An 18,272-nucleotide genomic window follows, 5' to 3' on the forward strand; every position below is an offset into this window, starting at 1 on the left:
CTGCACCCAAGACCTTGCAACCGGTGCTCTTTTGGGCATAAAACCGTCCTTGACGCACCTGGACTTGAAATTTTGCGCATGTGTCACGACGCTGGCAGGCCTCTGCAACCAGCTGGGCCGCGCAGTGTTACATCCAGCGTCGCGTTCGATCGCCAGAACTCAAAATGCCCCGCGCCCTCTTACTACCTCCTAGCCACGCCGTCCTGGGCAACCCGGCGCTGGTCCGCGAGGTCGTGGCCTACCAAGGCGGTATGACCCACGCCGTTCGCACCGAGTACCAAGCGTGGCGCGCCTTTGTGACCGAGATGCAGGAAGATGGCATGTACAGCGTGTTTGGCCTCCTCCGCTCGATGCTGCTCTCGTCGTTGACCGACACGCGCTTCATGCTGCACCAGGCCATCATTGAGAACCGACCGGAGAGCGTCCTTTGCCTTGTCGAGCACGAGCCCAAGTGGATCACGCCCAGCGCGTTCACGCTGGCACGCCAGCGCGGGCTGAAGCCGATTTTGCACATTTTGCACGAGCACACGAGCGAGGTCCGGCAACGTCAAGCGGCGCGTGCCAAGCTCCTCCACATAAAGGCCGAGACGATGCAGAGTAAATTGAAGATCTAATGGCGCCTCTTATTATATAGTAATATTATCATCATCCGTGTCGTGTGCACTCCCAGTCAGCTACCGAGCCCTTTCGTTGTCTTCTTCGCCCGAGTCGCTCGAGTCGCTCATGTCCGACCGCAGCTCGTACTCGTCGCTCGAGTCGTCGCCACTCGACGCCTCGAGCATCGCATTGGGATTGCCTTCCAAAATGGCAGCGGTTGTCTTGCGCTGTCGAAGCCGCGCTTCGTGGAGCGGCGAGTCGCCAAACTAATCGATCACTTCATAGTACTCCAGATGGTCGAGGCAACTGCCAGTCCGACCTTGTTGAGCTGCCCGATCTCCGCCGGTGTGCAGCACTCGAGCAGCGTGGCAGCAATGTTCTTGAGGCCCGCGCCGGCAGCGTAATGCAGCACGTTCATGCCTTGGCTCTAAGAACGCATATGCGTTATATCTTTTGTCCAGAGAACGTCGTTGGAATACATCGCGTAGCTTCAAGGACGCGTTGGCGTTGACGAGCAAGACCACAAATGCGTGCATTTCGGCGTCTTCTTGCGCACACATCATGAGCACGGTTTGTCCAAAGACCTAGATGCGACTAGTGTATCAACTTGATACAACAAGCCGTGTCCGTGTACGTTGCGGGCATTGACGTGCGCGCCGAGCTCGAGGAGGCACATGGTGCTCGTCTTGCTTTGCCAAGCACACTGAGCATGAGCGGCGTCGTGCCCCACGGGTCTTTGGCGTTCACGTCAGCGCCGTGTTTTACAAGCAGCCGCACCACATCGGGGTTGCCCATGCGGCTACACGGATGAGATGAATGTGGCAACACGAGATTGAGAACCTCGCCCAGTGCAACGGCGTCCATCCGTCCTTCTACACGCCATCAACGAATGTGACGACACACGAAATGGCGCATCAGTACGTCGCTGTGGCTAATATGCGCGCCCTTCTTGAGCAAAACGTGCACGACTGCACTGCGGTTGAGGGCCGCGGCCCAATGCAGTCCATTGCGGCCATCGGTACCGAGGCCGTCAATGTCGGCGCGCCCTGCAATGATCGCCAACGCCTCGTCCAAGTCATCTAGACATCCCAGTGACTTCCATGGCGCCAACACGATGAGTGTGTCGGACCTGTTTTCGCTGCCAAAATGAAGCTGTCCATAAGGGCCCCGGACGCCTTGGCTTCCTACACGGCAGCGTAAACGTTGCAAGAGACTCGACTACCACCGACGTACGAGCCACTTGTGACTCACGCGCCAGAGACCAAACACGAAGAGCGAGAGAACGACGTTGACGAGCGCAATGGTGAAGCCTGTCGAGAGCGTCACGCACGCCGACTTGGCCAGTTTGTCGGCGATGCACACCGTGTCCATGGCGCCTAGTACATCGACGGCGTGCGATGGCATGCAATAGAGCGTACTTTGTGCCACACTCCACGCTACAACTACGATAAGCAGCGACGCGCTTTGGACAAAGCTGAGGAATGTAGCCCACGGCAAGGACGCGGAGCGGCCCGCCCCGTCCCACGACGGATACCGGCGCTTGAGCACGACGTGGGTGCTGACGTAGAGCCCACCCATAGCAGCGAGCAAGGCAAACGCATGAAAGGTACGCGCGCACTGCGCCGCCGAGTGGCACCACGGATCGTGCGCTGCCACCGACGCGATCGCGCTACGCGCAGCGAATTGTTGAACGGAGATATACGATACATGTGGACGACCGACCAAAAGGCAGACGACGACGCGGGCCACTTGTCCGGGTCCACGACGTCGTAGCCGAGCTTGCTAATACCTGCATCGACGAGTTTGATCGAGACACCGACGCCCTATCCGCAGTTGCTCGTCGCATCCACGCGCGGCGCAGGTCATACCCCGAGGTCGTAGAGACCGATGCCCGTGAGGCTGGCCGCATCGTAGGCCCAATCCGTGCTCTTGAGCGTGTAGCACACGAGCACAAACGAAGTACAGTGACAGAAAATGCCTGTGCCAGAGGTCAGTGATCGTAGTAGCGCGAGGGCGGGTACCGATGCGCTGGTGGACATACATGATGCCAGGGGTTTCGAATTGTCGCGCGTGGATTGGCTCCGCGCAGCCAATCCGCGCGCCGACACGTGGCATCGTCTCAGACGTTTGATTTGAATGCTCCGATATCATTCGTCTTTGCAGTCTATACAACAATAGGACCATTCGGGCGTCGACCAAGGGCGTACCGAATCGTTGAAAGACGATTACTCTACTAAAGCAACCGAACGAGCGACGCTGCCATCGCATGCGCGGAAGCCATACAGGTGCATGCATTTGGATGGCCGCAGCCAGGTTGATTGCCATGTCATGTGCTATTAATGGACGAAGGCAGCCTCTTGCCGCCCATTGTACATCGTGTATAGGGCACGTCAACGCTAGCACCTCGCCAACCTTGTAGCTTGACGCTTCATGGGGACATTCCGGGCAGCGCTGTCTTCGTCCACATGGTTGGTACAGAACATACCGGTACATGCGCTTTGACCGATATGCGGCCACAAGAGCATCGGGCCGGCTGCGACTGCCACGTCATAGTCTTGCTTTTTCTATTGCCATGGAAGCAGCTGTTTGCACTTCCATCGGATTGTGGGTGATATGTGGCCGCTGCATGGCAATTTAATTCCAAATCATGGCATTCAATACAAACATCAACATACATTAAAACATTGACATTAAAGACTGCCTTGGCCAAGTCGGCTCACTTTCTGCCTTTGATCGATGGCCGACGTTCGCACCGAGCTGGCGGCGGCGCCAACGTACGGCAGCGCGCCCGCGACTGCGTCGCCGTCGCACCTCCTCGACGCCCGCGTCAAGCTGCTTCGGCTACTCGACATGCGCAAGTGGCACTACACGTACATGCTCGTGGCATTCGTCGACTTTCTCGGGCAAATGGTGTTCCTTGCGTTCACGTCGCCGAGCCTCGACCGCTTTGAGTGGTACGTGATCCTCTCGGTGACGCTCTCGTGCGGCTGCATGGCCCTCTACCTCGCCGACATGTCGGTGCGTCTCCTGACGCTGCGCACGCTCCTCTGCACGAACGTGGCGTCCGTCCTCGACTTGGTCGTGCTGCTGGCGATGGCGAGCCTCCTGTACCTTCGCGTCTACGTTCCCGCGCACGTCTACAACTGCGTGCTCGGGTACTTTCTCTTGGCCGCTCTCCACATTGTGCTCAAGCCGCGGGCGCGAGCGTTCTCCAAGAAGTTCCACAAGTTCCGCGCCGACTTTGAGCGTATCCACATCTCGGTCGCGAGCGTGCGCCTGAGCTTGCGCCGCATCCCGGGCATGGCGCCAGCCGCCATCGACGCGCTGGACCGCGATCTCTCGATGCTCGCAGTCGGCAACGACGCAGGCGACATGACGCACGACAAGTTGCTCGTGTTTCTCGAGAAAGCGCTTCTGTACAAGCCCAAGGACGTGCCAACATCGGATTTTCTCTCGTACTTGCGCAACATTGACGCCTCAACGCATGCATACGGAACGCTCGACGTCGTGCGCAGTACGCTTGGGCACTGGTCCACGCAGCGCTGCGACCTCTTCATGGTGTGCCTCGTGGTCTGCATCAACGCGAGTATCAACCCGATCCAAGCCTATGTGCTCAACCACCTGGCCGACCACGCGTTCCCTGCGTACGGCGCCTCGGCCAACGCAACGGTCTCGGACGCCGACTTGGACGCGGCCTTGGCGACCGGTGTCACCGGGCTCCTCTGCCTCTGCATCCCGTTTGCGTTTGGCGATGCGCTCATGGGCTTTTTTCAGAGTAAAATGATCTCGAAAGCGACGGCCCAAGTCCAGACGTCGCTGCTCGACACGGTGCTGCAGCAGAGCGCGGCGTTTTTCCTCACGCGCTCGGACGGCGACCTCAACAACGTCTTCCAGAGCGACCTCGCGCGCGTCAACGGGCTCTGGCAAGCCGTCTTTTGGAACCTCATCAATCCGTGCGTCTCGATCGCGTTTGGGTTCGGGTACCTTCTCTACTACAAGCCGTGGCTCGGCCTCCTCTCGTTTGCGTTTGCGCTCGTGCTCGTCACGTCCGGTCCGCAGGGCTTTGCGGCCAAGCAGAGCAAGCTCTTTGGCTCGAAAAATGCCTACGTCGCGTCGGATTTTGCCAACGCCGTCGCGTGTCAAAAGGTATTTTGTCCATTTTTCATGCTTTTCTAGACCACATTTCATGTTTTCAACGTAGGTCGTGCGCGCCTACGCGCTCGAAACCACCCTCGTCCGCAAGTTCAAGGCCGTCGTCGCGACGCTCCAAATCGCGCAGTTTGCCAAGGATTTCTGGAGCGGCATTGTCCAAATCTACGTCGAGTCGGCCATGTACATCTTCGTCGCGACCATGACCGCCGGCCTTGCGATCCAAGTCCGCCACGGCAGTCTCTCGGCCGGTGAGTTCTTCTCGTTCGTGACGATGCTCGCGCGCATCTCGACGCCCGTGACCGTCCTCGGCGGCTTCATGCGCGTCGCCATCGGAAACGCATCGAGCCTCCAGCGCATCGACCAGCTCCTCGCGCTCGCACCACCGTCGCCGCCACCAACCACATCGTCGTCGTCGCCGTCGTCGCTGGGCACGGAGGTGATGCCGCCGCTGGCGTCCGACTTGCAGTTCCACGATGTTGTTTTCCAGTACACGCCAACGGGGCCGCTCGTGCTCAACGGTCTCACGGCGAAAGTTCCCAAGGGCGCGTACACGTGCATTGTCGGGCCGAGCGGGTGCGGGAAGAGCTCGCTCCTCAACTGCCTCATGCAGTCGGTCGACTTGAAGGCCGGTGCGATTTCGGTCGACGGCGCGGACCTCCGCCGCTTCACGAAGCCCAGTGTGATGGCCGAGACAGCGGTCGTCTTCCAAGACGGCGGTATCCTCAACGGCACGATTCTCGACAACATTCGGTACGGCAAATTGAACGCGACTGACGCCGAGTGCATCGAAGCCGCCAAGCTCGCGGAAGCCGACAAGTTTATCTCGACGCTGCAGGACGGGTACCATACCGTCATGGGGCAGCACGCAACGTGCAACATGAGCGGCGGCCAGGTCCAGCGCGTGTGCTTGGCGCGGGCGCTCGTGCGGCAGCCGAGCCTGCTCCTTCTCGACGAGGCGACGAGTGCGCTGGACCCCGAAACGGAAGCCTCGATCGTCCGCACGCTCGAGCGGTTGGCCAAAACCATGCGCATGACGATTCTTTCGGTAGGATGGTATCAACGTATCAAGAGGAGATATGTATATATGTGATAGGTGACGCACCGCTTGTCGACGGCGCGCCACGCCGACTTGATTCTCGTGCTCAACCGCGGCGTCGTGGCCGAGCAAGGCACGTACGACGACTTGGTCGAGGTGCAGGACGGGCTCTTTGCCGACATGGTCGCCCAAGCCACGTCGGCCGACGAGGAAGCGACGCCGAAGAAGCCCAAGAAGGACGATTCGAGCCATGCGCTGCGAGCGTTCGTCGACGCGCTCGCGACGCGCGCCAAATGGAACGCGTCGATGCTGCACGCGCCTTCGCTGCGCCGCATGACGACGTCCGGCTTGGACACTGAGGACGGCGCCAAGGGCCCGGCCACGACGTACGCGGTCTTGTAAGCCCCCACAAACACGCTTTTCCAGTTTTGAACGCTTCACATCATACTGAGCTATAATGGATGGCAACTCTCGACTTTTAAAGGGCCAGCGAGTGCAAGCTCGTACAGTGACGATGCTCGTAGCGACGAGCAACGCAAGGCAAGTGTTATCCAACTGGTGTTGTCAAGGTAGAACCTAGCTCAAAGAACAGATGCACCCGAGCTTTTGGTCGTCGAATTCGCTGTCGCTCCTCAGGACGAGCCACGAAGACGGAACGTCCTATGTCGAAAAGGCGCTATATTAGGGTCCTTTGATCCGAAGGAGCTAATTTAAGGCTCGTCTATCAATACTGAACGCGCCATGTCGCGGGTGTCGCCGTTGTCGATGCCGCGGCCGCCGGGTGGCACGCCCGTGCAGCTCAATATCTTTTCAATGCTCCTCGCGAGTCTTGTTGGCGCCTACGTAGCAAGCGCGGTAACTCGTGGTCCCGAGTCCACTTTGAATATGGATTTCTGTACGCCTAGCCGCTGCACGCGTATTTGTACGAGAATCTGCCGTGGGCGCTGGACCCGCCGCCCTTGATCATGCCCAATGCCACGTGGGCGCAGACCGAGGCGTTCTGGCTCCTCTTTGCCAAAGACCGGTTGCCACCATTGTATGCACGAACTCTCGTCCTTCATGGCCGCGTTAGGTACTCGTCCGAGACGTTTCTCGATGGCACGTCTTACTGCCATGACCCGACGACCAACACGGACATTTACCGCATGGTCCTCGACCTCTCAACGCCGATTCCACTCGATGAGTGCAATGCGAAGCTTCTGACCAAGCTCAACAACGGCGCGATTTTGAGCAAAGGCCTCCAAGACACGCTCTGCAATTTTGCAGCGAGCCCGAACGCCTCCCTCGTAGCGTCTGTCGCAGCGTGTCAGGACAACAAGCTCGGAGGCATCCAGCAAAGCGTCGTCTGTGCGTGGCTCACGCCCGGCGACGACCTCACAATGCACCGAAGCAGCAGCGGTCCAAACTTCTACACGTACTACAACATCTTTCTCATGCGCCCGTCGATCGGGTTTCTGTACGCCAAGCTCGCGGCGCGCGTCGTGCTCGTCCTGTACATTCTGTACCGTCTCTGGTTGGACTATTATCGCCATTGCCGCGAGCTACTGCGCGACTGCGCGCTCGTGGAGGGCCACCGGTGCGAAGTATTTTTGGGGGACCCCACCAGTTTGATTCTGCTCGACCCTTTCGTGACGTTTGGGATGAGCCTCGACGTGTGGCTCAGCGCCTCGGTCATTGGCTCGTCGACGCTCGCGGCAGTTCAAATCGACGACACGTGGCAATTCATGCTCGGCTGCCTCTACCTCGCGCGCATGGTACCAGGTGTGTCAACTTGATACTAGAGTACGATTGGAATAGGAATGGATTGCCTACTTTTCGCTCGCTATCGCGTCACCGATCCTAAAGCGGCTGCACATAGAAGGCCGGTTCACACCCGTGGACCCGACGCTCGTGGCGATGGCAGCGACGCTCATTGCGGGGCCGTTGACCTACCAGCAAGGACACAGTGTCTTCTTCACGCGTCTGTACCTCTGGCTCTTCAACACCAAGGCGCCGGACCCGCACTCGATCGAAATTGGCTATGGCATTTTCTTCTTTCTGTGCACGGTCGGCTTGACACCCATCGTCTTGGGTCTGGCCACATGTCCTTCCATGCAGTCCTCCATTGTCCCCACGGGTAGGTGCCTTCAGAACGTGGTTGATTCTTATTGGTGCAGAGACGTATATGGTTTTGCGCCACGCCCTTCCATCGTTCAACGACGTCAAGCACCGATTTCTCTTGGCGCTGCAGCTGCGGTGTCGGGCCAAGTACCGCCGACTGCGCCATTTCGGGGGAACCATCTACAGCTTTTACGACGCGTACCCCAACTTTCGCAAGTTTCCGAGCTTGAGCCAGCGCGGTCTCGACTGCTATATCGTGGTGTACGCAGCCAACGACGACCTGCCGTGCGACTGCATTCGCGTGAGCTTGTACAGCTGCGTGGACAAGACGCAGACGAGCCTCGTCGTTGCCAAGGACGACGAAGATATACCTTTTGGCCACTTGACGATCGAAGCCAACAAGACGACCCGCGCGATTTCGTTGTTGTCATCGAGCCGCCCCACGGACAGTGCCATTGGATAGAGTAGAGATGCAATTGTTTATAGCCTTCTGCGCTCCATCGATATATACTATCTCGGAGGTTTACACAAGATCGGCTCTCTTTGCCTGACCCGAAGTCCAACCAACGTTGTGATGGACATTTGGAGGGTCTTAGTCTAGGACCCTTCAAAAGGCAGCGGCCCATCGAAAACGCTTCAGACACGTCAAACTTTCGTCATGCGATACGACTGCGTGTCGTCACACCGGTCCGCGTCATCGGAAAGCGAGATTTAACGTGAGAGGGAAGAATGAAACCTCGTCATAGCCCACGTCGGTGGTAGAGTATGGATGATCGTGCAGAGGCACTGCCGGGAGACCCACCTGCCAAAACGGCATGTCCAAAATCAGCGACGTCGCTTTCATCTCAACCGTCGACAGCCCGAAATAGCTAGACTATTGTATCCAATGCAGCAAGTGAGCCCTGCGGCCGCACCACGACGATTGACCGGCACACCGGCGCGCCAGCACCCACGCTCCAGGGTAGCGACCGCCTGTATCACTGTCTACCTTCTCTTAACGGTAACCAACGCGGTGTCGTGTCGTCTCATGCGCTTTTGCCCTAGCCCCTGCACGCCTACTTGTACGAAAACTTTCCGTGGCAGCTCGAGACACCGCCGTCGGTCGAGACCGTCGCCACGTGGCAGCAAGTCGAAGCATTCTGGCTCGTCTTTGCCCATGATCGGTACCCGCCTTTGGCATCGGATCGACGATACCGAATTCCTTTGGTGTAGGTACTCGTGCGAGACGTTTCGTGATGGCATGTCCTACTCCCATGACGCAGCGACCAACACGGACATTTACCGCATGGTCCTCAACCTCTCGACGCCGATTCCGCTCGATCAATGCCGCCCAAGCCTTTTGGCCAAGCTCAATAATGGCCCGATTTTAAGCGTGAGCCTCGAAGACCGGCTCTGTGCGTTTGCAGCGAGGCCGAATGCGACCCATCTTGACGCGTTTAGCGCGTGCCAAAAGAATGTCGTGGCCGGGATCGAGCAGAGCATTCTTTGCGCGTGGCTCACACCCGGGAACGACTTCGACCGATCTTTGACGACGCCGGGTATCTACACGTACTACAACATCTTCCTCATGCGCCCGTCGATCCTTTTTCTGTACGTCAAGCTTACGTGGCGCGTTCTCCTCCTCCTCTACCTTGGCTACCGTCTCTGGTTTGACTATTATCGGCATTGCCGTGACTTGCTGCGCGACTGCACCCTCGTGGAGGGCCACCGGTGCGAAGTGTTTTTGGGGACCCCACCAGTTTGATTCTGCTCGACCCTTTCGTGACACTCGTGATGAGCCTCGACGTCTGGCTCAGCGCCGCGGTCATTGGCTCGTCGACGCTCGCGGCTGTTCAATTGGACGACACGTGGCAATTCATGCTCGGCTGCATTTACCTCTCCCGCATGGTTCTCGTTGCATTGGAATGTGAATGTGAATCTGAAAATGAATGTACTAGGTGTGGATCGCCTACTTTGCGCTCGCCGTCGCGTCACCAATCCTCAAGCGACTGCACATGGAGCGACGCGTCTCCCCTGTCGACCCCACGTTTGTCTCGATTGCGACGATGCTAGTCTCGGGCCCGTTGACGTATCAACAAGGCCATAGCGCCTTCTTTACCCGCATTTACCACTGGTTTTTCAACGCCAAGGCACCGGACCCCCACACGATCGAAGTCGGGTACGCGACCACGTTCTTCCTAAGTACGATCGCCACGCTACCCTTCATTTTGGGCCTCGCAAGCTGCCCCCTTGCTCGGTCCACCGTCATCCCGTCCGGTGCGACTTATATATATCTTGATGTTTGTATGATGACGTGGCACGCCTAGGGCTCGATCTCGTCACGATCTTTGGGTCGCTCGACTTTAACGACTGGAAACACCGGATGCTTTTTCGGTACCAAATCATGCCCGTGGCCCAGACGCGGGATGTTGTGTTCCACGGCGGCAACCTGCACGCGTGCTTCCATGCTAACCCGAGCTTTCGGTGCGCGCTTGGGCTCAGTCAACGAGGTCTTGACTGTTACGTGCTCGTCTTCAACCAGCAAGGACGTGCTACCGAATGCATCCGCGTGAGCTTGCTGCGGCTCTTGGATACGAATCAGTCGAGCGTCATTATGGCCAAGGCGGAGGGCGACGCGCCGTTTTGCAAAATGTCAGTTGAAGTCGACAAGGCGACGGGCGCCTTCTCCTACGTCATCGTCGAGCCCTACCACGGCCAATGTCGCTGGCTCGAGTAGCCTCTCGTTGTATCGACTGACAATATCATGTTTTCATGTCCTTGACAATATTACGGTCGTTCTGCTCTTGACAAGCTGTGTTGGCTGTATTTTTGGCTTAGAAAGAGTAGCGTATTCAATGCTTCATAAATGGGCGACCAATTGGATGCCACTTGAAGAGGTGGTCGCGTTCTGATTGGCTACAAATGGACAAGATATCTTTGCCGTTTTCGTGGCATGTCGGCCGTGCAGCCAGCCGCGCCGAGTCGGCCCGCGGCCGTCGTGGCCGTGAGCCGCCGGTCGCTCTACGTCAGCCTCGCATGGGCCCTCTACGTCGTCCTGACCGTACGCTCCATATACGCTCCTCGATCGATCATGGTCCATTCCCTAGCCGATGCAAGCGTATCTGTACGAGAGCTACCCGTGGCAGGTCGAGACGCCGACGGACCACCCGCGCGCGGACGCCAACTGGCACGACGCGTCGGCATATTGGCTCAACTACAGCCAACACCGGTACAACGCATCGGCAGCGATACCTCGTCGATGCACGCAACGCTAGGGCGACCTTTCTGCCAGGCGCGCCATACGAGCACGACGTCGCGTGCAGCATGGACATGCACCGCATGGTACTCAACCTCAGCGAGCCCATTCTCGCGAGTGCCTGCCACGAAAGCTTTGTGTACACGCTCAACAATGGCGCGCTCCTCAGTACAAGCCTTCAAGACACGCTCTGCGCGTTTGCCGCCGAGCCATCGCTTCGCGGCGTCGGAGGCTGCCAGCAAAACCACGCACTGCACCTCGAAGTGTCCATCATCTGCATGTGGATCGTGCCTGGGAACGACGTGGATGCATCCGCAGCGTCGGCGCCCGGTGTCTTTACGTACTACAGCTCGTTTCGCATGTCGCCGTCGGTCCGCTTCTTGGAAGGCAAGTTGCTGCTTCGCATGGCACTGGTCCTGCACATGGCGTTTCTCATGTGGCACCAATACTACCGTGTCGTCTTCGAGGCAATGGCATCCTGCCAACGCTACCCAGCGTCGCGCGTCACCTTGTTTGTTGGCGACCCCACGAGCCTTGCGCTCGTCGACATTGTATCTACGACGGGCATGTGTCTGGACCTATGGCTCAGCGCGCCCGTGATTGGCTCGGCCATGCTCGCGGTCGTTCAAGTGGATGCTCTTTGGTTTCACTTTACCGCCTACGTCTACCTCTCGCGCACTGTACGTCCGACGTCTCGTGGTCAAGATCCGTCACCTTTCCGTAGGCGTGGCTCGCGTACGCCTTCGTCTCGGGCTTGAGTCGCGTCCTCAAAATGTACGGAGCTGAAGACCGCTTCACGCCACTCGACCCGACGGTTCTTTGGCTCGTTGCCACGCTCGTCGCGGGGCCGCTCACGTATGTGCAAGGCCAGTCGAGTTTGTGTGTGCAGCTGTACGTTTGGTTCTTCAACGCACCGGCCGTCCACCCGAGCGCGATTCAAATCCTGTATGCGCTCGCTGTCTTCTTCCTCACGATTAGTCTCTTGCCAATGCTCTTGGGGTGGCGCCGCGTGCCTTTGCTGCCCGCGCCCATCGCGCCCTCCGGTATTGTGTTTGTTTCGTTGACAGAGCGGTACGGAGATGTTATGCGTAGCGGGCGCAACCCTCTCCAAGTTTGCATCGCCAGCCTTCAACGACTACAAGCACCAGCTTCTATGGCGCTTTATCATGGGCCGAACACTGCTGCAGACACCGGGCCTCCACTTTCAAGGCGGTGGTATCTATGCTTTTGGCCACACGATGCCGGCAATGCGGCAGTCGCCGTGCTTGAGCCAGCGTGGCACCGACTGCTTCGCAGTGCTCTGCGACGACAAGGGCGACGCCACTGCTTGCGTGCGCTTGAGCTTGATGTGCACGCTCGATATTCACCAGCGCGGCTTGGAGATTGGCACTGGCCTTGATGACGAGGTCTTTGGCCACGTTTCGATCGAGGTCGACAAGACGACGAACGCAGCTGTGTACCGCTTGACCAAGCCGCTCGGCAGCTGCGCATGGCTGGAGTAGTATAGGCATCTCGGTGGTGCTGGCCAATAATTACATACTAGTACTGCATGTCCATGGTGTCGCCTGCAAAAGGCGCTTCGCCGTTGCATCGACCGAGCCACTCGAGCGCCGAGAGCACGGTCGTCGCCGTCGGTACCGCGCTGGCTCGGACCTGGTACGTGCCACATTGCTCGTAGCCGTCCATAGCAAGCTCGAATCGCACGGTTGCGGGCCGATGCCAGATCTTTTGTCCAATCGCGGCGTGTGATTGGTGTATGGTGCTCCAATCCAAAGGCTCCTTGCGTACGATTGGTGGGTTTCGTATTATCCGGATAGCGCACCAATAAGAATTTGACTGGTGCTCGTTAAAAAGTTCAAATTCGAGGCTTGCGTCAAACTCAAAACGATGGCTCCGACGAACGCAGGGACGAAGCGGCCGACGAGCGGCGCCAGCGACAAGGCGGCCAAGAAGCCCAAGTTCGACAAGAAGGATGGCAAGTCGACGGAGAAGAAGCCGTTCGTGAAGAAGCCCTTCTCCAAGGACGGCAAGAGCAGTAAGGAGCCCATCGACTACAAGCTCCAGCGCAAGATGAACCGCCCGCACTACGAGGTCGTCAAGCGCGCCAAGGAGATCTGGAACATCATCCGCGAGCGCAACGTCGAGAAGGCCAAGCGCACGGCGCTCTGCGACGAGCTCTACGGCCTCGTCCAGGGTAAGATCTACGACGTGGCGGCCAAGCACGACGCGTCGCGCGTGATCCAATCGCTCCTCAAGTTTGGCTCGGCCGCCCAGCGCTCGGGCGCGGTCAAGGAGCTCCAGCCGTACATCCTCGAGCTCAGCAAGATGCAGTACGGCTACTTCCTCGTCCAGAAAATGCTCAAGTACGGCGGGAAGGACGACCGCGCGCTCATCGTCAAGGAGATGACGGGACATGTCGTCAAGCTCGGTACGCACAACGTCGCGGCCAACATCCTCGAAGCCGCGCACGAGTACCTCCAGCCGCGCCAGCTCTCGGGCCTCAAGCTCGAGTTTTACGGCAAGGAGTTCGCGCTCTTCAAGGGCGAGTACGAAGCGAAGGGCGCCAAGAAGACGCTGGCCGACATTGTGGCGCAGTCGCCCTCCAAGAAGGAAGAGATCCTATCGCATGTGGCCGACATCCTCAACAAGATGATCGACAAGCAGCTCCTCGGCATGTCGTACGTGCAGTCGCTGCTCCTCGAGTACATGACGGTCGCGTCCGTCGACCAGGTCAACGCGATGGTGCCCAACGTGCGTGACGCGGCCGTCGCGCTCCTTGCGACGCGCAACGGCGCCAAGGTCGTCACGATGACGCTCGCGCTCGGCAACCCCAAGGACCGCAAGCGCGTCATCAAGACGCTCAAGGACAAGGTGCTCGAAGCCACCAACCATATCTCGGGCTACCTCGTCATCATGCGCGTCATGGACGTTGTCGACGACACCGTCCTCGTGCAAAAGTCGGTGCTCTCGGAGCTCCACGGCCATTGGCACGAGGTCGCGTTGCACCCGAACGGCGCCAAGCTCCTCCTTCAGCTGCTCTCGCCGCTCAACTCTAAGTACCTTGGCCCCGATGAGATTGCGCTCCTCCAGCCGCCGATGATTTCCGGACCGGACGGCGAGACGGTCGTCAACTACAAGAAGGACCCGGCGGTCCGCCGCAAGGAGCTCTGGAAGGGTCTCCAGCCGACGATCGAAGCCATGTGCATGGAGCATGCCGCCGAGCTCCTCCGCTCCAAGATGGGGGGCCACGTGCTCTACGAGGTGCTCAAGGCGACCGAGAACAAGGATCTCCTGGCCGCGGTCGCCGCGTCGATCGTCGCGGACGAGCCGGAAGAGGGTGCCGAGCCGCTCTGCAGCGACCTCCTCGCCCACAAGCACTTGCAGCGCATGATCAAGGACACCAAGCTGTCGGCGCCGCTGCTTGCGGCGCTGCCGGCGGCCATGATTGGCGACTGGGCCGCGTCCAACCGCGGCGCGTTCGTGCTTGTTGCGTTCTTGGACCACGCCGAGGCGAAGAAGACGCTCTCGAGCGCGGTCAAAGCCAAGAAGCTCTCGAAGGAGGCCAAGGCCCAAGCTGGCACGAAGCTGCTCTTGGAGAAGCTCGACCTGTAAATGCCGGTCTCTTTTATTTAGACACAAAACTCGCTAGACACCCCCGTCAATCCCACTCTCTCTCTTCGTTACGTCTTGTCGACCTTTGTTGCTGCAGAAGGAGCGCGGGAAAAGAGAGGCTCGTTGGATGTGATCATGCAAATGCACGCCTGTCTGCTGTCTTGGCCGATCGAGAGCCCACGTGCGAGTACCGGCAGCCTCGACCGTTGGCCTCTGCCAGCCTTTTGAGCTACGCAGATCGGGTCGAGCAGTCGCCACCTCGTCGATGCGAGCGGCTTGGGACTGCAGCAGTGAATCGAGCAATGCATTTCAAAAAGATTCCCGCGCATCTCAGGTTCGCGCACGTGGTAGCGGATCCGGATACGCATGCTTGGTTTTGCCATTGCCGACGATGGACGTTGCTCGCTTCGAGACGCTGCCGCACGACCTCGTCGTACGCATCGTCGGCTGCTTGGACTCGCATGGCCTGCGCGCGCTCTCGTCTACCTCGCGCCTCCTCCACGGCCTCATCACGGAGCGCGATTCGCTCTGGAAGAACGTCTTCCGCCGCCAGTGGGCGTCCGCCAACTTTGCCCTCCCGGCGCCGCTCGTGCTCTCGCCCTTCCTCGCCGCCAAGTACCCTCGGTACGCATGGCCCATGATATTCAGGAAGCTCATGCGCCCGTAGACACAGCGATGCCTACCATTACCTCTGCCAGGCCATGCGCATGGTGCCATCGACCATGGACCTCGACTTTCTTGATGAGTTTGACGAGGACGACCGCGACGAATACGCGTGCGCATCATCGACCTACCTACGTATGGCCAGCTAACAGCGATCGTAGCATCACCGACCTCACGGGCCGCGAAGTCGGGGCGCCACAGCGCTTTGCCATGACGAAATTCCTTGATGGCGAGTACTCGGAAGGGCGCAGCGTCCGGTCCAACGTGCCGGTTCGCTTCAAGCCGACTGTCGTCGTGCACCGTCCGACCGCCACGGGGCCGTTCGTCGTCGACGTTGTTTCGACCGTCTACTTTGAAGTCACGCTCGCCGCGACGCCGATCGAGTAATGTCGTCGTGTTGCAGTCGGAGCACTCATCGCGACGGTAGGCCTCGGGACCCCGGCGATGCCAACAACACGAACGGATTCTTCTCGGTCGGCTTCATCGCGTCGTCGTTTGCGCTGCTCGAAAACCATGCCGGTCGTCATGTGCCCACTGCAAGCGGCTCTCATCTCGCGCCTAGGCTGGGAGCCGTGGTCGTACGGCTACCACAGCAGCGATGGCGCATACATCACCGAGCCCGACGTACGCTGCATGTGCATGTGCATCCTGTCATGCGTCTTTAGGGCCCCGTGGTCGTCGGAACGTATGGGCCCTCGGATACGGTCGGCTGCGGCATCCACTATGGTCCTGGCCACGAAGCCACGCTCTTCTTGACCAAGAACGGCCATCGCTTTGGTGCGTCTATCGTTCGGTGGGTGCATGCTAAGTCGCGTGCCATTAGACACTGCGTTTGCCGTGTGCCCGGGCCGCGCGCTCTTTCCGTGCGTCGGTACCAACACGACGTACCCCGTGAGTGTCAACTTTGGCGCGACGCCGTTCCGCTACTCTCCCTTTGGTATGGAGCCGTCCATTGGCGTGTGACTAGCCTTGTTATGTAGCCACCGACGTCGACGACGCCGAGCGGCAGCGCGCGATTGGCGAGGCCCCCATGGACTACGAAGGCTACCTCGACGAGTACGTGGCCGAGGACGAGGAAGACGACGACGACGGCGACGGCGACGACGCCGACGACGACGACGACGACTATGACGGCTCGTACTACGAGGATGATGACTACTATGACGCGGACGCGGACGCATATGACGATGACGCGGACGAAGAGATGTACGACGACGACGACGAGTACTATGAGGACGAGGACCTCATGGAGCAGTACCGCGGCTACTTTTTCGGACGTGGCGGCGACGACGACGACGACGACGGAGACGACGAGCACGAGCGCATGGCCGCGCTCTTGCGGGCGCACCCGGACGTCCAGCGGTTTCTGCACCATCTCTACAGCCACACGACGCACGATGTCATGGTGGCCGCGGCGAACGGCGACCCGCGCGAGCTCGTCCAGGCCATGCTGTCGATGGCCAACGACGTCTTGCCGCCCGCACCGGCAGTCGCTCGGAGCGAAGCAGTTGCGCAGCGCGTGGCGACACCACCCGCGCAGCGCGTGTCGACGCCATCCGTGGACCCGGACATGGCGACGCTCGAGGAGGCGATGCAAGACTTGCTGGCCGAGACGGTATTGGCGCCAGCGTCGTCGAGCTCCGCGTACGACTCGGACGAGGAGCTGCGAAGGAAGTACCACGTGTCGGACGATCCGCTGGACGAAGTGGATTAGCTCGTCGTTGTCGGAGTTGCGACAATGTGTCATTTTGCATGGAAGAAAAGGGTTTGGTTTTGAGATTCAGATTCGTAGGATCTCTTATTCTCTTCTTATTGGAGCGCATCAATCTGCTTCTGAAGCTCGTCGAGCAAGAACGGAATGTTCTCCGTGTCGATCGCGTTGGCGTCGCAGAAGGCGCGGACCGTCGCCTCCGTGCTCTCGCCGGCGTAGTACAAGAGGATGGCCGACTTGCCCTCGCCCAAATCAATGTCCAGCGTCACCAAAAGCTTGCGCTCGGTCGGCGGCGTCGGCGGCGTCGTCGCGGCCATGGCTTCGGCTTCGAGACGGTCCAGCACACCCGTGATCGTTTGGTACAAGACGACCTTGCACGCCTGCATGTCGTCGGCGCTCGCGGTGGGAAGCTGCGCGTCGCAGAACGTCGCTGCCACGACCGCGGGGTCTTGGTTCGGGTAGAAGGACAGCGGCACCTCGGTGCCTCCAACGTTGATCGGGATCGTAAGCGGAGGCTCGGTCGTGGCCGTTGCGGCCGCCGCCCGCTCGGCGTTGATGGCGTTGATGCGCTCCTGCAAGAGCGACGTGAGCTGCGAGAGGAGCGACGCATAGTTGGCGCCGGTGGCGAGCCCGTGCGTCTCGAGGAAGAGCTGCGCCGTGACCTCGGGACTGTCGCCTTCAAAGTAGTTGCACGGCTGCTCCATTGACCCGAGCGAAATCGGCAGCGAAAAGAGCGGCTCGCGCGGCGGCGTCAGTTTGTTGGAGATCATTTGCACGAGCTGCGGCAGCAGGGCGTTGACGGTCGCCGTGTCCGTGAACCCGTTTTGCGTTAGGAAGGCCATGGCGGACTGCGATGGCGTACTGTTCTCGTAGTGCACGAGCAGCATGGCCTGGTCGTTGAGTGTCACGGGCAGCGAGAAGAGCTCTTTCGGCGGCGCGAGCTCGTCGATGCGGCGCTGGATCATCTGCGCGATCTGCGGCGCGGCATTCTGCATGAAGCCTTCGTCCGTGACGCCAATGCCCGCGAGAAAGGTCCGCGCTTCGACGAGCGGGTCCATGCCAGCGTAATGGGCGATCGTCGTGGCTTGGCCCTCGATCGTTAGGTCCAGCACAAACTGGGCTGTCGGCGGCGCCGGCACCGGCGTGCTCTCGTCGCGCACGCGCTC

The 18,272-nt window shown here is 59.6% G+C and overlaps 9 protein-coding genes across 9 annotated transcripts; 7 read left to right on the top strand and 2 right to left on the bottom strand.

The window, feature by feature from the left end:
* Window positions 1-164: 164 nt before the first annotated feature.
* Window positions 165-669, top strand: SPRG_08443 (hypothetical protein; the record flags this gene model as incomplete). The annotated part of the gene is made up of 1 exon (XM_012347688.1): window positions 165-669. The coding sequence occupies one exon, from the start codon at window positions 165-167 to the stop codon at window positions 612-614; it is 450 nt and encodes a 149-aa protein (XP_012203078.1). The 3' UTR covers window positions 615-669.
* Window positions 611-2,640, bottom strand: SPRG_08444 (hypothetical protein; the record flags this gene model as incomplete). The annotated part of the gene is made up of 13 exons (XM_012347689.1): window positions 611-863; window positions 917-1,024; window positions 1,077-1,181; window positions 1,232-1,258; window positions 1,300-1,396; window positions 1,438-1,469; window positions 1,519-1,676; window positions 1,727-1,781; window positions 1,831-1,973; window positions 2,016-2,266; window positions 2,320-2,420; window positions 2,466-2,575; window positions 2,619-2,640. 13 exons carry the CDS (start codon window positions 2,638-2,640, stop codon window positions 675-677), a joined length of 1,398 nt encoding a protein of 465 aa, XP_012203079.1. The 3' UTR covers window positions 611-674.
* Window positions 2,641-3,333: 693 nt separating this feature from the next.
* SPRG_08445 (hypothetical protein) lies at window positions 3,334-6,261 on the top strand (the record flags this gene model as incomplete). The annotated part of the gene is made up of 3 exons (XM_012347690.1): window positions 3,334-4,743; window positions 4,799-5,794; window positions 5,843-6,261. The coding sequence occupies 3 exons, from the start codon at window positions 3,334-3,336 to the stop codon at window positions 6,185-6,187; spliced, it is 2,751 nt and encodes a 916-aa protein (XP_012203080.1). The 3' UTR covers window positions 6,188-6,261.
* Window positions 6,262-6,526: 265 nt separating this feature from the next.
* SPRG_08446 (hypothetical protein) lies at window positions 6,527-8,412 on the top strand (the record flags this gene model as incomplete). Its single annotated transcript, XM_012347691.1, has 4 exons — window positions 6,527-6,640; window positions 6,691-7,539; window positions 7,583-7,856; window positions 7,942-8,412. 4 exons carry the CDS (start codon window positions 6,527-6,529, stop codon window positions 8,346-8,348), a joined length of 1,644 nt encoding a protein of 547 aa, XP_012203081.1. The 3' UTR covers window positions 8,349-8,412.
* A 602-nt stretch (window positions 8,413-9,014) lies between these two features.
* Window positions 9,015-10,601, top strand: SPRG_08447 (hypothetical protein; the record flags this gene model as incomplete). The annotated part of the gene is made up of 5 exons (XM_012347692.1): window positions 9,015-9,048; window positions 9,098-9,595; window positions 9,664-9,772; window positions 9,823-10,141; window positions 10,192-10,601. Exons 2-5 carry the CDS (start codon window positions 9,126-9,128, stop codon window positions 10,599-10,601), a joined length of 1,308 nt encoding a protein of 435 aa, XP_012203082.1. The 5' UTR covers window positions 9,015-9,048; window positions 9,098-9,125.
* A 216-nt stretch (window positions 10,602-10,817) lies between these two features.
* Window positions 10,818-12,676, top strand: SPRG_08448 (hypothetical protein; the record flags this gene model as incomplete). The annotated part of the gene is made up of 5 exons (XM_012347693.1): window positions 10,818-10,925; window positions 10,972-11,093; window positions 11,140-11,800; window positions 11,845-12,163; window positions 12,213-12,676. The coding sequence occupies 5 exons, from the start codon at window positions 10,818-10,820 to the stop codon at window positions 12,620-12,622; spliced, it is 1,620 nt and encodes a 539-aa protein (XP_012203083.1). The 3' UTR covers window positions 12,623-12,676.
* A 307-nt stretch (window positions 12,677-12,983) lies between these two features.
* Window positions 12,984-14,800, top strand: SPRG_08449 (hypothetical protein). The gene has a single exon (XM_012347694.1). The coding sequence runs from the start codon at window positions 13,008-13,010 to the stop codon at window positions 14,730-14,732; it is 1,725 nt and encodes a 574-aa protein (XP_012203084.1). The 5' UTR covers window positions 12,984-13,007; the 3' UTR covers window positions 14,733-14,800.
* Window positions 14,801-15,123: 323 nt separating this feature from the next.
* SPRG_08450 (hypothetical protein) lies at window positions 15,124-17,161 on the top strand (the record flags this gene model as incomplete). Its single annotated transcript, XM_012347695.1, has 8 exons — window positions 15,124-15,356; window positions 15,400-15,507; window positions 15,557-15,778; window positions 15,823-15,914; window positions 15,958-16,019; window positions 16,061-16,172; window positions 16,219-16,332; window positions 16,376-17,161. The coding sequence occupies 8 exons, from the start codon at window positions 15,124-15,126 to the stop codon at window positions 17,107-17,109; spliced, it is 1,677 nt and encodes a 558-aa protein (XP_012203085.1). The 3' UTR covers window positions 17,110-17,161.
* Window positions 17,162-17,204: 43 nt separating this feature from the next.
* Window positions 17,205-18,164, bottom strand: SPRG_08451 (hypothetical protein; the record flags this gene model as incomplete). The annotated part of the gene is made up of 2 exons (XM_012347696.1): window positions 17,205-17,516; window positions 17,544-18,164. The coding sequence occupies 2 exons, from the start codon at window positions 18,162-18,164 to the stop codon at window positions 17,205-17,207; spliced, it is 933 nt and encodes a 310-aa protein (XP_012203086.1).
* Window positions 18,165-18,272: the final 108 nt, after the last annotated feature.

The sequence above is a fragment of the Saprolegnia parasitica genome (genome assembly GCF_000151545.1).
Source record: "Saprolegnia parasitica CBS 223.65 unplaced genomic scaffold supercont2.38, whole genome shotgun sequence".
NCBI classification, from domain to species: Eukaryota; Oomycota; class Saprolegniomycetes; order Saprolegniales; family Saprolegniaceae; genus Saprolegnia; species Saprolegnia parasitica.